Source organism: Eubalaena glacialis, chromosome 1, assembly GCF_028564815.1.
Source record: "Eubalaena glacialis isolate mEubGla1 chromosome 1, mEubGla1.1.hap2.+ XY, whole genome shotgun sequence".
Classification (NCBI taxonomy): domain Eukaryota; kingdom Metazoa; phylum Chordata; class Mammalia; order Artiodactyla; family Balaenidae; genus Eubalaena; species Eubalaena glacialis.
The window spans coordinates 16,441,110-16,454,124 of NC_083716.1; the positions used below are offsets into that span (position 1 = coordinate 16,441,110).

General features: G+C 38.1%; 1 protein-coding gene across 1 annotated transcript in view; it reads right to left on the reverse strand.

Moving 5' to 3' along the window:
• Positions 1-13,015, reverse strand: part of TDRD1 (tudor domain containing 1) — a 37,039-nt gene that overhangs the window by 21,664 nt on the left and 2,360 nt on the right. Inside the window, exons 2-11 of the mRNA XM_061193084.1 lie at positions 12,839-12,897; positions 8,300-8,444; positions 6,216-6,321; positions 5,659-5,722; positions 4,381-4,485; positions 3,974-4,156; positions 3,318-3,461; positions 2,588-2,759; positions 1,046-1,132; positions 105-272 (exon numbers count right to left, since the gene is read on the reverse strand). Of these exons, the coding sequence (XP_061049067.1) occupies positions 105-272; positions 1,046-1,132; positions 2,588-2,759; positions 3,318-3,461; positions 3,974-4,156; positions 4,381-4,485; positions 5,659-5,722; positions 6,216-6,321; positions 8,300-8,444; positions 12,839-12,897 (1,233 nt within the window). The remainder of the gene's footprint in view (positions 1-104; positions 273-1,045; positions 1,133-2,587; positions 2,760-3,317; positions 3,462-3,973; positions 4,157-4,380; positions 4,486-5,658; positions 5,723-6,215; positions 6,322-8,299; positions 8,445-12,838; positions 12,898-13,015) is intronic.

Consider the following 13,015-nt stretch of genomic DNA (forward strand, 5'->3'; position numbering starts at 1 on the left):
ACATCTTAAACTAAAGAAATACAAGTTTACACATTATCTGCATATCTGCACGCTGAGTCTCTTGATGTATGTTATATTGATAGCACAAATCAAGATTTACTTACGCCCACTTTGTAGCTGTTGACAAAAGAAGTCTTCTGGAGTCTGAATGTGGGCGACCACACCGCAAAACTCATCACCTACATTCAAAGTCAACACTTTGGGGATTAGGTCCCTTCTGTCTACAACAATTTTGTTTTCAGCTATGATTTTCCTGACATCTTCAAGATCACCTTATCAAAAAGCAGAAATATAAGCCTTTTTGGTTTCATTAATCCAATTTTCCAGTTTTTCAGGCCTAACTGTGCTCTTTCACACCTCTAGGCCTTAATACATGCTGGTCTTTTTTCCCAGAACATACTCCCAAATCTCCCAGCAACTTGAGTATTTCCTGCTCAGTATGATGTCACTGTGAAAGGCTTTCCTCCCAATCTGGGTCAGGTGCCTTTCCCAGGGCCCCCACTGCACTCTGCGATTCTGCCACCAACTGTTTTATAATCTCTTCTCTATGTGGGTGTATACTGCCCACAGAATACGCTCCCTTAAGGCACCTCCACAGTGCCTTAGTGAAGCAGATACTGCTGGGGGGATTTTGTTCCTTCCACTTGACCCCTTTGCAGCATTTATTATTGCTGATGACTCCTTCCCAGAACATTTGCTCTTCTGTTATTCTGGCAACATTTTCCCTGTTCTCCTTCCACCTCTCCCATCACAGCTTCTCCCTCGGTATTGTAAGCTCAAGTTCACTTCTCTCACTTTACACTCTCACTAGGACACCACCATCATTTACGATTTCAACCGTGATAACTTTTAGACCAGTAAGTATTGAGTTTTCTCCTCCAGATGGCAAAAAAAACTACTGAGAACTGTTCAGCCGAGCTGTCTCACCCAAGATTGATGTTTCAGGGATTTCATATAGGCAGTACTCTAGGAATACAGACAAGAGACAATAATTTCTTCAATAACTAAAATCACTACACCGTTCAATATTAATCTGTATACTCACTTGAATCTGCACTTTGCTTCTTAGAATTTTGTCCCTTGGGTTTCAAGCCATATCCCATTTCTATGAGCACATGGTCTAAGAATTTTCCTAAAAGTGATTAAGAGAACATATTTCCACTGAGATATTATACTAAGTATTAAAGGAAAAGAATACAAAAGAAATGAATCAATCACATGATTTAAAGATTATAGCTATTGGCACACTGGCATATTTCTTACTAGTTCAGTTTCTATGTGCAAAATATAGTTTATTAATTTTCAGCTTTAAAAATTGAGTGAAGGGGCTTCCCCGGTGGTGCAGTGGTTAAGAATCTGCCTGCCAATGTAGGGGACACGGGTTCGTGCCCTGGTCCAGGAAGATCCCACATGCCGCGGAGCAACTAAGCCCGTGCACCACAACTACTGAGCCTGCGCTCTAGAGCCCATGAGCCACAACTACTGAGCCCGTGTGCCACAACTACTGAAGCCCACGCACCTAGAGCCTGTGCTCTGCAATGAGAAGCCACCGCAATGAGAAGCCCATGCACCGCTACGAAGAGTAGCCCCCGCTCGCTGCAACTAGAGAAAGCCCGCCTGCAGCAACAAAGACCCAATGCAGCCAAAAATTAATAAAAATAAATTTATTAGAAAAAAATTGAGTCAAAATCCCCATCATCACTTAACAAAAAATTTAATAAAAATATTTCACTTAAAAATTATGAATAACATGGAAGATTTAGTTACCACCTCACTGGCACGTTTAGAATGACCACCATTTATAAGAAAAAATAAATTTAAGACATAAGACTACTTCATCTCAGACATAAAGTATGGCTGAAACAAGTGTCAACCAGCAGCCACATAAACTTCAAGTTCCCTCAAACAGTATCCAAAAGCTCAAGTCATAACATGGAACATACATAGCAAAGAAACAAAATACAGAGATTTTATACTTAATTTCACAACAGGATTAACTGAATTTTCTACCAAGTAACCAACCAATGATGGGTCTCAAGCAGTAGAAGAGTAATAATACCTTGGAAACCAAGAGGCAATTATAAGCACACTGTCAGAAGTCACTTTTTAAATATGTACAAAGCCATAAAGGAAGAACAGGATTCCAAACTGCTTCCATTTCCACAACTTAAATACTATGTGCTTATGGGCTTAATGCTAACCAAATGCAGTTCTGTGAAGGTTGTTCAAAGAAAAAGCACTGACGGTGAGGATGGACAAATTCACAGAAAAATTCCTGAATTTTCCCAGTAAATGAGTAGAAATCAGGGATATTATAATGGCTGTATTAAAAAGATAATAGAGTTTTCCCATACTAAGTCTAGATCTAGCCTTTTAATGTACCCAATTCTATAAACTTGTGCCTTGTCTTTGATAAACTGCCAACTGCAAGAGCAGAGCCAAGGCCATATTTCCCGTCACAATCTGAATGACTGCAGAGTGGGGCATACTTGGTCTCACTTCATGTTTCTATTTCTTCTCTGAGTAACAGGTGGGCACTAAATAACATATTAAGTGCTCCATTTAAAAAGAAAGATTCAGATCTTACCTGAACTTGTCAGCATAACATCCACAGCAAAGGAAACCACTTCCTCTTTTAAGATGTCCACAATCTTTACAGAGCAGTACTGCTCCATTAACAGTGATTTAATAGTTTTGATACAATCATCGCTCCAATTCCCCTCAGCTGGGATAACATTGGCCACAAAGCATTTTATGGCCTGAAAGATTTTACACAAGTTACTAAAAATTAGTATTTGAAAGTGACTTTTTTCTAATTAATTATGCAAAGATTTTTTTTTAAAGACAATGTATTTCATGCTGAATATTCATCAAAAATCTTCAAGTACTAATCCGATCAACAATTTTATGAATAATTATTTGTCTCTCTTGATATCCTATCCACAATGCTTTTCCTTTTGGGACTTGAAACTTGAGAAATTCATCAAAGGATGGTTATTATCCCTCAATTACACATAAATTCAAGTCGCTTCCAAATAATGTAATAAATATAGAAATGATTGTTTTTAAAGAGCAGATTGATAAGATGTCCCTAAAAATGCTAAGTTTCTTACCTGAGGCAGTACTTAACTAAGTAATGCCTAATAAAATGGAGCCAAGAAAGTCCATGATTGTTTCTCTACACAGTAAAAGATACACCAATAGGTCCTTTCTCATAATAACCATGGCAACAAACACGCAAATACTGTGTCCATCAAAACATTAAAAACAGCTCCTTTGGGACGCTATTAGGAATTCAGAAAGTAAAAGAGACTTACACAAGGAGGAAACAAGTCAATTTTTCTGTTTAGTTGGTGAATTCTGTTTACTGGAATAATTTCTTCATTTCCATAATCAATATATAAGACTTGTGCCTTCTTCTGCAGCACATCAACGTCTTGTATTATTACTCTGTTCCAGGTCTGAAAGTGAAATATAACAGTATTCTGCTTCAAAACAGCATTTCACAATCTTAGGTTTAAAAACTCTCAATCTACAGAACATGCAAAGGAAAAGTTACTGTTCTGTTCTGAGATACTCTATTAACAAGTTACCTTAATTTCCTAAGAATCTGGCTCAGAAATTCCCAAATTTGTCCATTTTAGATGCTTTAATATACACAACAATTCCCAGGCTATTCTAGCCCAGCGGACTCTGTGACACACTAATGCCTCAGCTACACAAATAAACACAAGCTCTAGGACTAGCAATCACTCTGTACCCAGCAAGTGAGGAGCCTACATGCAGAGCTGGACAGGTCTCAGGCAGGGAGGAAGTAAGCAAACACACGTGGACTCCTGACTGAGGAAGAGAAACAGCAGTGTGACCAGAGTCTCACCTCAAGCCATCTAAAGCATCATTAAAAGCTCTGGTGTCAAGCCGATAGGACCAAAGTAAATTAAAATGTCTTGTTAAATATTTCATTAGGGGTTACCTGATCGACAGTGTACTTGGCAACACAAACTTCCCCCTTTACAGGAATATAATCTTCTTCATGTGCCTTATTTGCATATGTTTCCTTTAAGCTCACAGAGAGTTGGTTCACGTATTCTAAAACTTCTGAAGAATGTAACTGCACATAAAAGTCACCTGGGTGTTTGAATTCAGTAACTGTACCCTTTCAAAGACAAAAAAGGTGTAATAATTCACTGAGAACAGAGCAAATGTTAATTTTGTAAAGCTTTATAACAAGATACAAAAAGTACTGTAGACAAGTTTTTGCAATCTTTATCAATTTCAGTTGTATTTTGGAGCTGTTTTATAAACTCAAACACAGGAAACAAGGAAATAAAAATTTATAGTTCTCTGGATCTCTGTCTATGGAAATTAAACAACAAATACCTTTATTTCCATGGTGTTCCTGAGTTGTAGGTTTCTCAAATCAGAAAACATTATTTTATCAGCACAAATGGCTATTTCTTTAATAACTCCAAGAGGACAGTCACTCTGGTTTGAAAAAACACATTAAGTGAGTTACTTACAAGCACATGTTTAAATGATACCATGGCCGGACTTCCCTGGTGGCGCAGTGGTTAAGAATCCGCCTGCCAATGCAGGGGACACAGGCTTGATCCCTGGTCCAGGAAGATCCCACCTGCTGCAGAGCAACTAAGCCCGTGGGCCACAACTACTGAGACTGCGCTCTAGAGCCTGTGAGCCACAACTACTGAGCCCGTGCATCTAGAGCCCATGCTCTGCAACAAGAGAAGCCACTGCAATGAGAAGCCCGTGCACCGCAACCAAGAGTAGCCCACAATCGCCGCAACTAGAGAAAGCCCACGTGTAGCAACGAAAAGCCAATGTGGTCAAAAATAAATACATAAAAAATAAATAATTAAAAATAAAATAAAATAAAATAAATGATACCATGGCCACTATTTGCTAGAACCGAGGTCAAAACAGCCTGACTCCCAGGTTTGAATAAGGGTGTAGAGAAGTAACATACGTCTTCGAGAGTCACTAAACCGTACCGTCCACAGGCAGCGTGCATAGCACTGGGATCACCCAAGAATCAGGCCATGATGGTGATGGCAATGTTGAGTTTATTTTTTTAAAAAGGGGGTGGGGAGGGTAGTGTTTTAAGTTTTCACTTGTTAACATTTTTATAGGAATGGATTTTTTTTTTTTTTGAAAGTAGAAGCTAGGACCAGCTAGAGAAAGCTAAAATTTATCTATAAAATATGAGTTGGACATCACTGATATTTTCCAGATTGCAAATGATTTACCCCATACAGTTATCTAAATGGAAGAAAGGTACTAACAGGAAAAAGTGCTCCTTAGATAACAGGGTCCTATCAGAATCCAGTACACAAAGCTAGAGAGCATGTGCACGCAGGGACTACAAAGAGAGGACTTTCTCAGGAGTCCACCTACAGCGAGACACGGCCACCTCAAGTCCTTTTTGGAAAAAAGCTGGGCATAAACAGTTCTCATAGACCCCCAACGCTCACCAAATCGATCACTAGGGTGTACAGATTTATTCAACAGGAATAAACAAACACTGGTGAAATAGAGAAATAAGTCATAAATATTTCATTTCGCTTAAGTCCTCTTATTTCAAAATAAAGGGAGTCATTAAAAATTTGCTCTAAAGGCAAAGAGAAAGTAAGTATATCATACCTCTTTTTTCACTTCCATGTTCTTTGTTTCAAAAGGTGATTTATTATCTTCAAGTTTGTGGAAACTGAAATAAAGCAACCATTTATAATACTTACAGCACAGAACCAATTAAGAGTAAGGGCCACAATAATGTTAAATTCTCAACAAAATCCAGAAAGAGCAAAACAGCTTCTTCCAGAAAGAATCACAGTAGTAACACAGTAAAACAACCCCATGCTGGCTATGCAAGGGTCTGCCCTGTGCACAGGTGTGCTTCTTCCAAAAGCCACCTAATGAAAGGGAGATAGCCACAATCTCCAAGCCTCAGTTTCCCTATCTGCAAAATGGAGAGAATACCTACATTACTTAAAACAGAGTTTTGGGGATCAAAAATTGTAGAGCTGTTCACTTCAGATTTGTACACTTTATGTTATACTTAAATAAAAAAGTAAAAAGCAGCAACTTTTACATAGTTATGGCCTGCTTACCTGATTTGATCCTTATACGACCAAAACAAACAAAAAAAACCCGTACTTTAAAATATTCTCTAATGAATGTAAAGAAAAAATCACACTTACTTCTGCTGAACGGGTCTGCACACCATGCTGTGGGCTGCCCAGTCCCTTCTCTGGCACGCGGCAGAGCAGTAGTACGTCTGCTTACACTGTGAGCACCTCAGCGACCCTACAGAACACAGCCCACGACACCACCAGTGTTTTACTGCAAATATTTGTTGGCAAGAACACGACCGTTTCAAAGACGTCATTCTATTAATCATATCAAGGAGAATATGTGAAGAGAATTATGCTGTTTATGATTAGGTGTTAAAACTGAATTTATAAAGCTCCCGTGAACTGCAGAGAAAGGGGAGTGCCAAGATGAAAAAGAGAAGGAGGACATGAGACAGGCTGGGACCTGGGCCCCTTTGCCGCGGTGCTTGCACCTGGACACACCTCTCCTCGAGCCACCAAATACAAAGAAACTGTATGGGACTAAAGATAACTGCGTGCACGTGCAGTTGGGGCAAATTCTGGACAAAAGATACCAAGAGGCCAGAAAAACCCAACTGCCACTTTTGACAAGCCAGGAGCAAAACCAGGAGGTCGGGAGGAAAAGCAGGGTACTGCGCATGCCCCCTGCACACCATACCATCTTAGGTGGGCAAACCGCCTAAAGTCACCCCGCCGGCCTGACCCCTGGACACACTCCTACCCTCACCCATATAAGCAACAAGCTCACCCCCACTCAGGGAGTGAGCAAGCAAGAGAACCTGCCGTTTGTTCCCACTCCCCCCTGCTGCAGCAGGGGCCCCAATAAAGCCTTGCCTGAATTTCTTGTCTGGCCTCTGATCAATTTCTATTGATTGGGGAAGGCCAAGAACCCTGGTTGTTATCAGACAGACTGGAAACACAACTGACTTTCCTAAAGCAGAACCCAGAACACATGATATAAAAGGAACAATCAAAGGGAACAGAAAATCCGCGGTGGTGAAAACAGACGTGTGCAAGCAGAGTCTGATGAGGTTCACCTCGTGCCATTTAAAAAGAACAAGACAAAAACCAACAAGGAGAATCACACCTAGAAAAACCCAGGAAGTTTTTGAAATGAAGTTTAAAAAAAATCCTATCAGTTTCCAGGCAGAGGAAAACAAGTTATCTGAAAAACAAAACAAAAAACACATAAAGAAACAACGAAATCAGGCTGGCCTCGAATGCCTCCACTCTAAAAGAAATTGGAAAAAAGAAGCGAAATACCCAAATAGCCAGTGAGCACAGGAAAACTGTTCAAGATCATTGATCATGAGGGACATGCAAATTAAAACCACAGGGAGATACCACTACACATCCATGAGAAGGGCTAAAATTAAAAGGACTGAAAACACCAAATATTGACGAAGATGTGGAGCAACCAGAACTCACTCCCAGTGGGAATACAAAATGGGACAACTACTTTGGAAAACGGTTTGGCTTTTTCTTATAAAGTTAAGCATACACTTACCTTTTGACTCAGCAATCCTACCCCTGGGTTTGTACCCAGAAGAAACGAGAACATATGTCCACACAAAGACTTATGCAAAAATGTGTAGAGAGCTCTATTCATAATAGCCAAAAGCTGGACACAAGCGAAATGTTCAACAGAACAGATATACACATTGTGATATCATGCAATGAAATGCTACTCAGCAACGAACAAAAAAATTAATGTATATGCAAAAATGTGGATTAAACTCAGAAATATTTTCTGAACAGGAAAAGCTTCACACAGAGTCTATATTGTATGATTCCATTTACAAGAAATTCTGTAACTGGTAAAATTAATTTATGGTGAAACAACAACAGTGGTTGCCTCTGGGGGGTATAGTGACTGGGAAGGGACATGAGGGAACTTTCTGAGAAGATGGAAGTATTCTTCATCTTGATTGGGCTATGAGTTTGTGCCTTTCAATGCAAGTATGTTTTATCTCAAAAAAAGTATAAAAAATAATCAAGTAAAGAAGCACGGATGAACAAGAATGGTAGGATGTTGGCAGCTGTTGAAGCTGGGAAATGGGTATATGATTTATATATACTCTTCTGTTTATATTTAATGTTTTACATAATAAAAGTATTTTTCAAATGTGTAAAGGAATAATCCAACAGGCATCTGAGAGCAATATGCTTACCAAACAGACCGCAGCAATGGCAAGTTGTCGACCGAAGAGGCGGTCCTAATGAGCTGAAGAGTGCTGGATTATTTATGGACAAGGAACTCTCAACCAACTTGTGTACTTTTTTTGATTTTGCAGGAGACACATTATTGCTAGTCTTCTATTAAGAAAAGAGAATAGCAATATTAAAACTTGGTAATAATGTTTTGTTTGTTAAATATTAGATTTGGGATTTCCTCTGCCGAGAAGACAAGGTAGATATACTTTCCCTTACTCCCACCATTAAGTACAACTAAAAACCTTGGACTTATATATAAAATAAACATACAGTGACACTGAAGGAAGGCAGCAGACAGGCTAGGAACTTGGCACCCAGAGAAGGACATGGCAGTGAGTCCCCAGAGTTTTTATTCTGCCTCATATATCCCAGATGCGGTGCTGGAGAAGTCAGAAACACCCAAAGGCACAGACAATAAAAGCCCCAACAAAAAGCCTGCTCGCTTGCTCTCTCTAGCCAAAAGACCAGGAAAGGGATGGCCCAGCAAGACAGAAAAACTTTATCAGTAACTGCTCTACTCCAGACAGTCGCCACAGAAAAAACTGTGGCCCCATCCCACCAGCAAAGGTAGACTGGGGAGCCTAGACCTCCACCTTCACCAGGCTACAGTGAGGTGCCCCTCTCTCCTACTTGGGTGGTATCAGAGAAGGCCAACAGAGTAGGGAGCCAGCACTTCATCCTTGTGGGGTCTCCCTGTGGAGACTGCATGGGGAGCATGGACTTCTGCCTGGCAGTAAAGAGTGTCCCCCATGCCCCCCAACTACCAGCACCACTGGGGTGGTGTTAAGAGGAAACCTAGTGGACAGTCAGGATTTTCCACCACCATTCAATAGTAATGAGTGGAGTGTCTCCTAACCCTTCCACCACCTACAATCCTCCCTCCACCTCGTGTTAAGTAGAAAGGATATGCAAGGGGGGCGGGGAGCAGTAAGGATGCTGGGAAGCTGAACTCCCACCCTTGTCCAGCCAAGAACATCCTGGGCCATAGAACAAACTTCAACCAATTTAAAAGAATTTAAATCATACAGACGGTGTTATTCAACCACAATGGACTTACACTAGAAATCAGTAACAGAATGAGAACAGATAATCTCCAAACATTTGGAAACTAGACAATACACTTCTAAATAACGCATGAGTCAAAGAGGATGTCTCAGGGAAATTTTTAAAAAATACACTGAACTAAAAGAAAATAAAAATACAACATATCAAATTTGTGGGACACAAAGTATCGCCAAGACAGAAATTTATAGCTCTAAAGTCACATACTAGAAAAGAGGAAAAGTCTCAAATTAATAATGTAAGTTCTCATCTCAGGAACCTAAACAATAAGAACAAAACATGCCCAAAGCAAGCAGAGGAAGGAAACGATAAAGATAAAAGCAGAAATCAATGAAATTAAAAATAAAAACTTGGAGGAAAAAAAATCAGTGAAACAAGACCTGGTCCTTTGAAAAGATGAACAAAACTGATAAATCTCTAGCAAGACTAACAATGAAGAAATCAGAGGAGGCAGAAATTACCGATATCAGGAATGAAATAAGGGATATATTACTACAGACCATGAAGATATAAAAATGGTAATGGAATACTTCGAACAACTCTATGTAGACTTCACAATGTAAGCAAAATGGACCAATTCCTGAAAAATCACAAATTATCACAATATGAAATAGATAATTTGAATAGCCTCATAAATATTAAGGAAACTGAATCATAATTTTAAAACTCCCAGAAAATAAATCCTCAAGCCCATATGGTTTTTACTACCGGAGAATACTACCAAATGTTTAAAGAAGAATTATTTAATACCTACTCTATACAATCTCTATTCCAGAAAACTAATATTACCTTGATACCCAAACTATACAAAGACAATAAAAAAGAGAAAATCACAGACCAAGCTCTCCCATGAAAATGGATGTAAAAAATCCTCACCGAAACAATACCAGATATAATTCAGCAACATATCAAAAATAATTATACACCATGACCAAGTGGGGTTTATTCCAGGGATGCAAGACTGGTTAAATTAAAAAAAATATATCAATGCAATCCACCAAACTAACAGGCTAAAGGAGGAAAAAAATCACAATGTCAATGGATGAAGAAAAAGCATCTTAAAAATTTCAATACCTATTCATGATATAAACTCAGAAAAGTAGGAATAGAGAAAACTTCATCAACTTGATAAAGATCGTCTGCAAAAATTCTATAGCTAACATTATACTCAACAGTGAAAAGACTCAGTGCTTTCCTCCTAGGTTTGGAAACAAATATATCCACTGTCACCACTCTTAACATAATGCTAGAAGTTCTAGTCAGTGCAATAAAGCAAGAAAGGGAAATTAAAACCATATATTTTAAAAAGGAAGAAATAAAACTGTCTTTTATTGGCAGATGATATAATTGTCTATGTAGAAAATTGCAAGCAGTCTACAAAAAAATTCCTAGAATAAGTGACTCCTGGAAGGTCACAGGATACAAGATAAACATGTGAAATCAACCATATTTTTATATATTAGCAATGAACGTGAGGACACATGGAAATAAAATATATAACCGCATTTACAATCACTCAAAAAACAATACTTAGGTGTAAATCTAACAAAACGTGCACAGCTGGTAAGCTGCAAACCACAAAGTGAAAGAAATAAAAGAATATCTAAATAAATTGGGAGACAGATTGTGTTAATTGGAAGATTCACCACAGCAAAGATGTCAACAATTTTCAAATTGATATACAGGCTTAATACAATTACTATCAAAATTCCAGCAAGATTTTTTGTAGATACAAACAAGAGTGTTCTAAAATGTATACTGGAAAGGAAGGAAACTAGATTAAATGATTTTGAAAAAAGAAACGGAAAGTGGGAGGAATCACTGTACCCAACTTCAAGACTGACCATCATAGCTCCAGTACTGTGTGGTACTGGTGGAGGGAAAGACCCATAGATCAGTGGAAAAGAAAAGAGAATCCAGAATAGACCCACACAAATTAGCCCAGCTAATTTCTGACAAAAGTGCAAAAGCAATTCAGTGGAGGAAAGATAACATTTTCAACAAATGGTGCTGGAGCAATTGGACATCCCTAGCCAAAAAAAAATTAACCTCAACCTAAGTCTCACAACTTATAATTAACTCAAAATGGACCACAAATTTAAATAAAAAACTACAAACTTTTGGGGAAAAAACCCCCAAAACTTTCTGCATCTAAAGCAGCAAAAAGTTCTTAGACTTGACACCAAAAGTATAATCCATAAAAGGAAAAATTGACCAGGACCTAGCTAAAAACTTTTGCTCTGCTAAACATCCTGTTAAGAGAATAAAAAGACAAGCTGGAAACTGGGAGAAAATATTTGTAAATCACATATTTGACAAAGCACTAGAATCTGTAATATATAAAGAACTTTCAAAACTTGGCAGTAAAAAAATAAACAATCCAAATTAGAAAATGGACAAAGACATGGAGAACATTTCACCAAAAAGGATACACAGATGGCAAAGAAGCACATGAAAAGATGTTTATCATTAGCCATTAGGCAAACAAAACCACAATGAGCTATCACTACACAAATGTGACAACAGGGAAACTAAAAATACTAACACCACCAAATGCTGGTGAGGATGCTGGGTGCAGAGAATCTGGATCACCCATACATTCTCGATGGGAATGTAAAATGGTATAGCCACTCTGGAAAACACTTTGGCAGCTTCTTAAAAAACTAAATATGCAACTACTATATGACCCAAAAATGCATTCCTGGGCATTTATCCTAGAGCAAAAACAAAAACAAAAAACTCATGTTCACATAAAACCTTACACATGAATGTTTACAGCAGTTTTAGTTATAATAGCCAGAAACTGGGAACAATCCAGATGTATTTCAATGGGAGAATGTTTAAATAAGCCACAGAATACTACTCAGCAATAAAAAGCATTGAACTACTGATACATACAGCAATCTAGGTGACTCTCCAGAGAATTACGCTAAATGAAAAAAACCCAATCCCAAAAGGTACATACTCTATGATTTCATTTATATAACATCCTTGAAATGACAACATTTTGGAAATATGGATTAGATTAATGGTTGCCAGGGGTTAAGAAGGGGGTAGGAGCAGGAGGGAAGTGGATGTGACCATAAAAAGGTGCAGAAGGGATCCTTCGAGTGATGGAAATGTTCTGTATGTTGCCTGTATTATGTCAACAGCCTGATTGTAATATTATACTATAGCTCTTCAGCTTGTTACCACAGGAAACTGGGTAAAGGCTACAAAGAATCTCTATTATTTCTTCCAACTGTATGTCAATCTATAATTACCTAAATAGAAGAAGTTGAATTTTATTTTTAAAAAGATACTAGGCTAGAGATAAGACAGTCTGACCTTGAATAATACCTGCAAATTGAGTAATTCTTTATTAACACAATATAAAAACATGTTTAGAATCTTTTATCCAAAAACATAAAATAGAAAAAAAATAAATAACTTACACTATTTACTTCTTTGGGTGGTGAATTATTTCCAACATTTAATGGTGACACAGAGTTACCTGGGATGTAAAACATAATGCCTAATAAAAGTCAAATATTACTTTATTCCCGAAAATGTACAATAACATAATTAGGTAACATTCAGATAATAAAGCTATACCATAATAACCTTAAAGC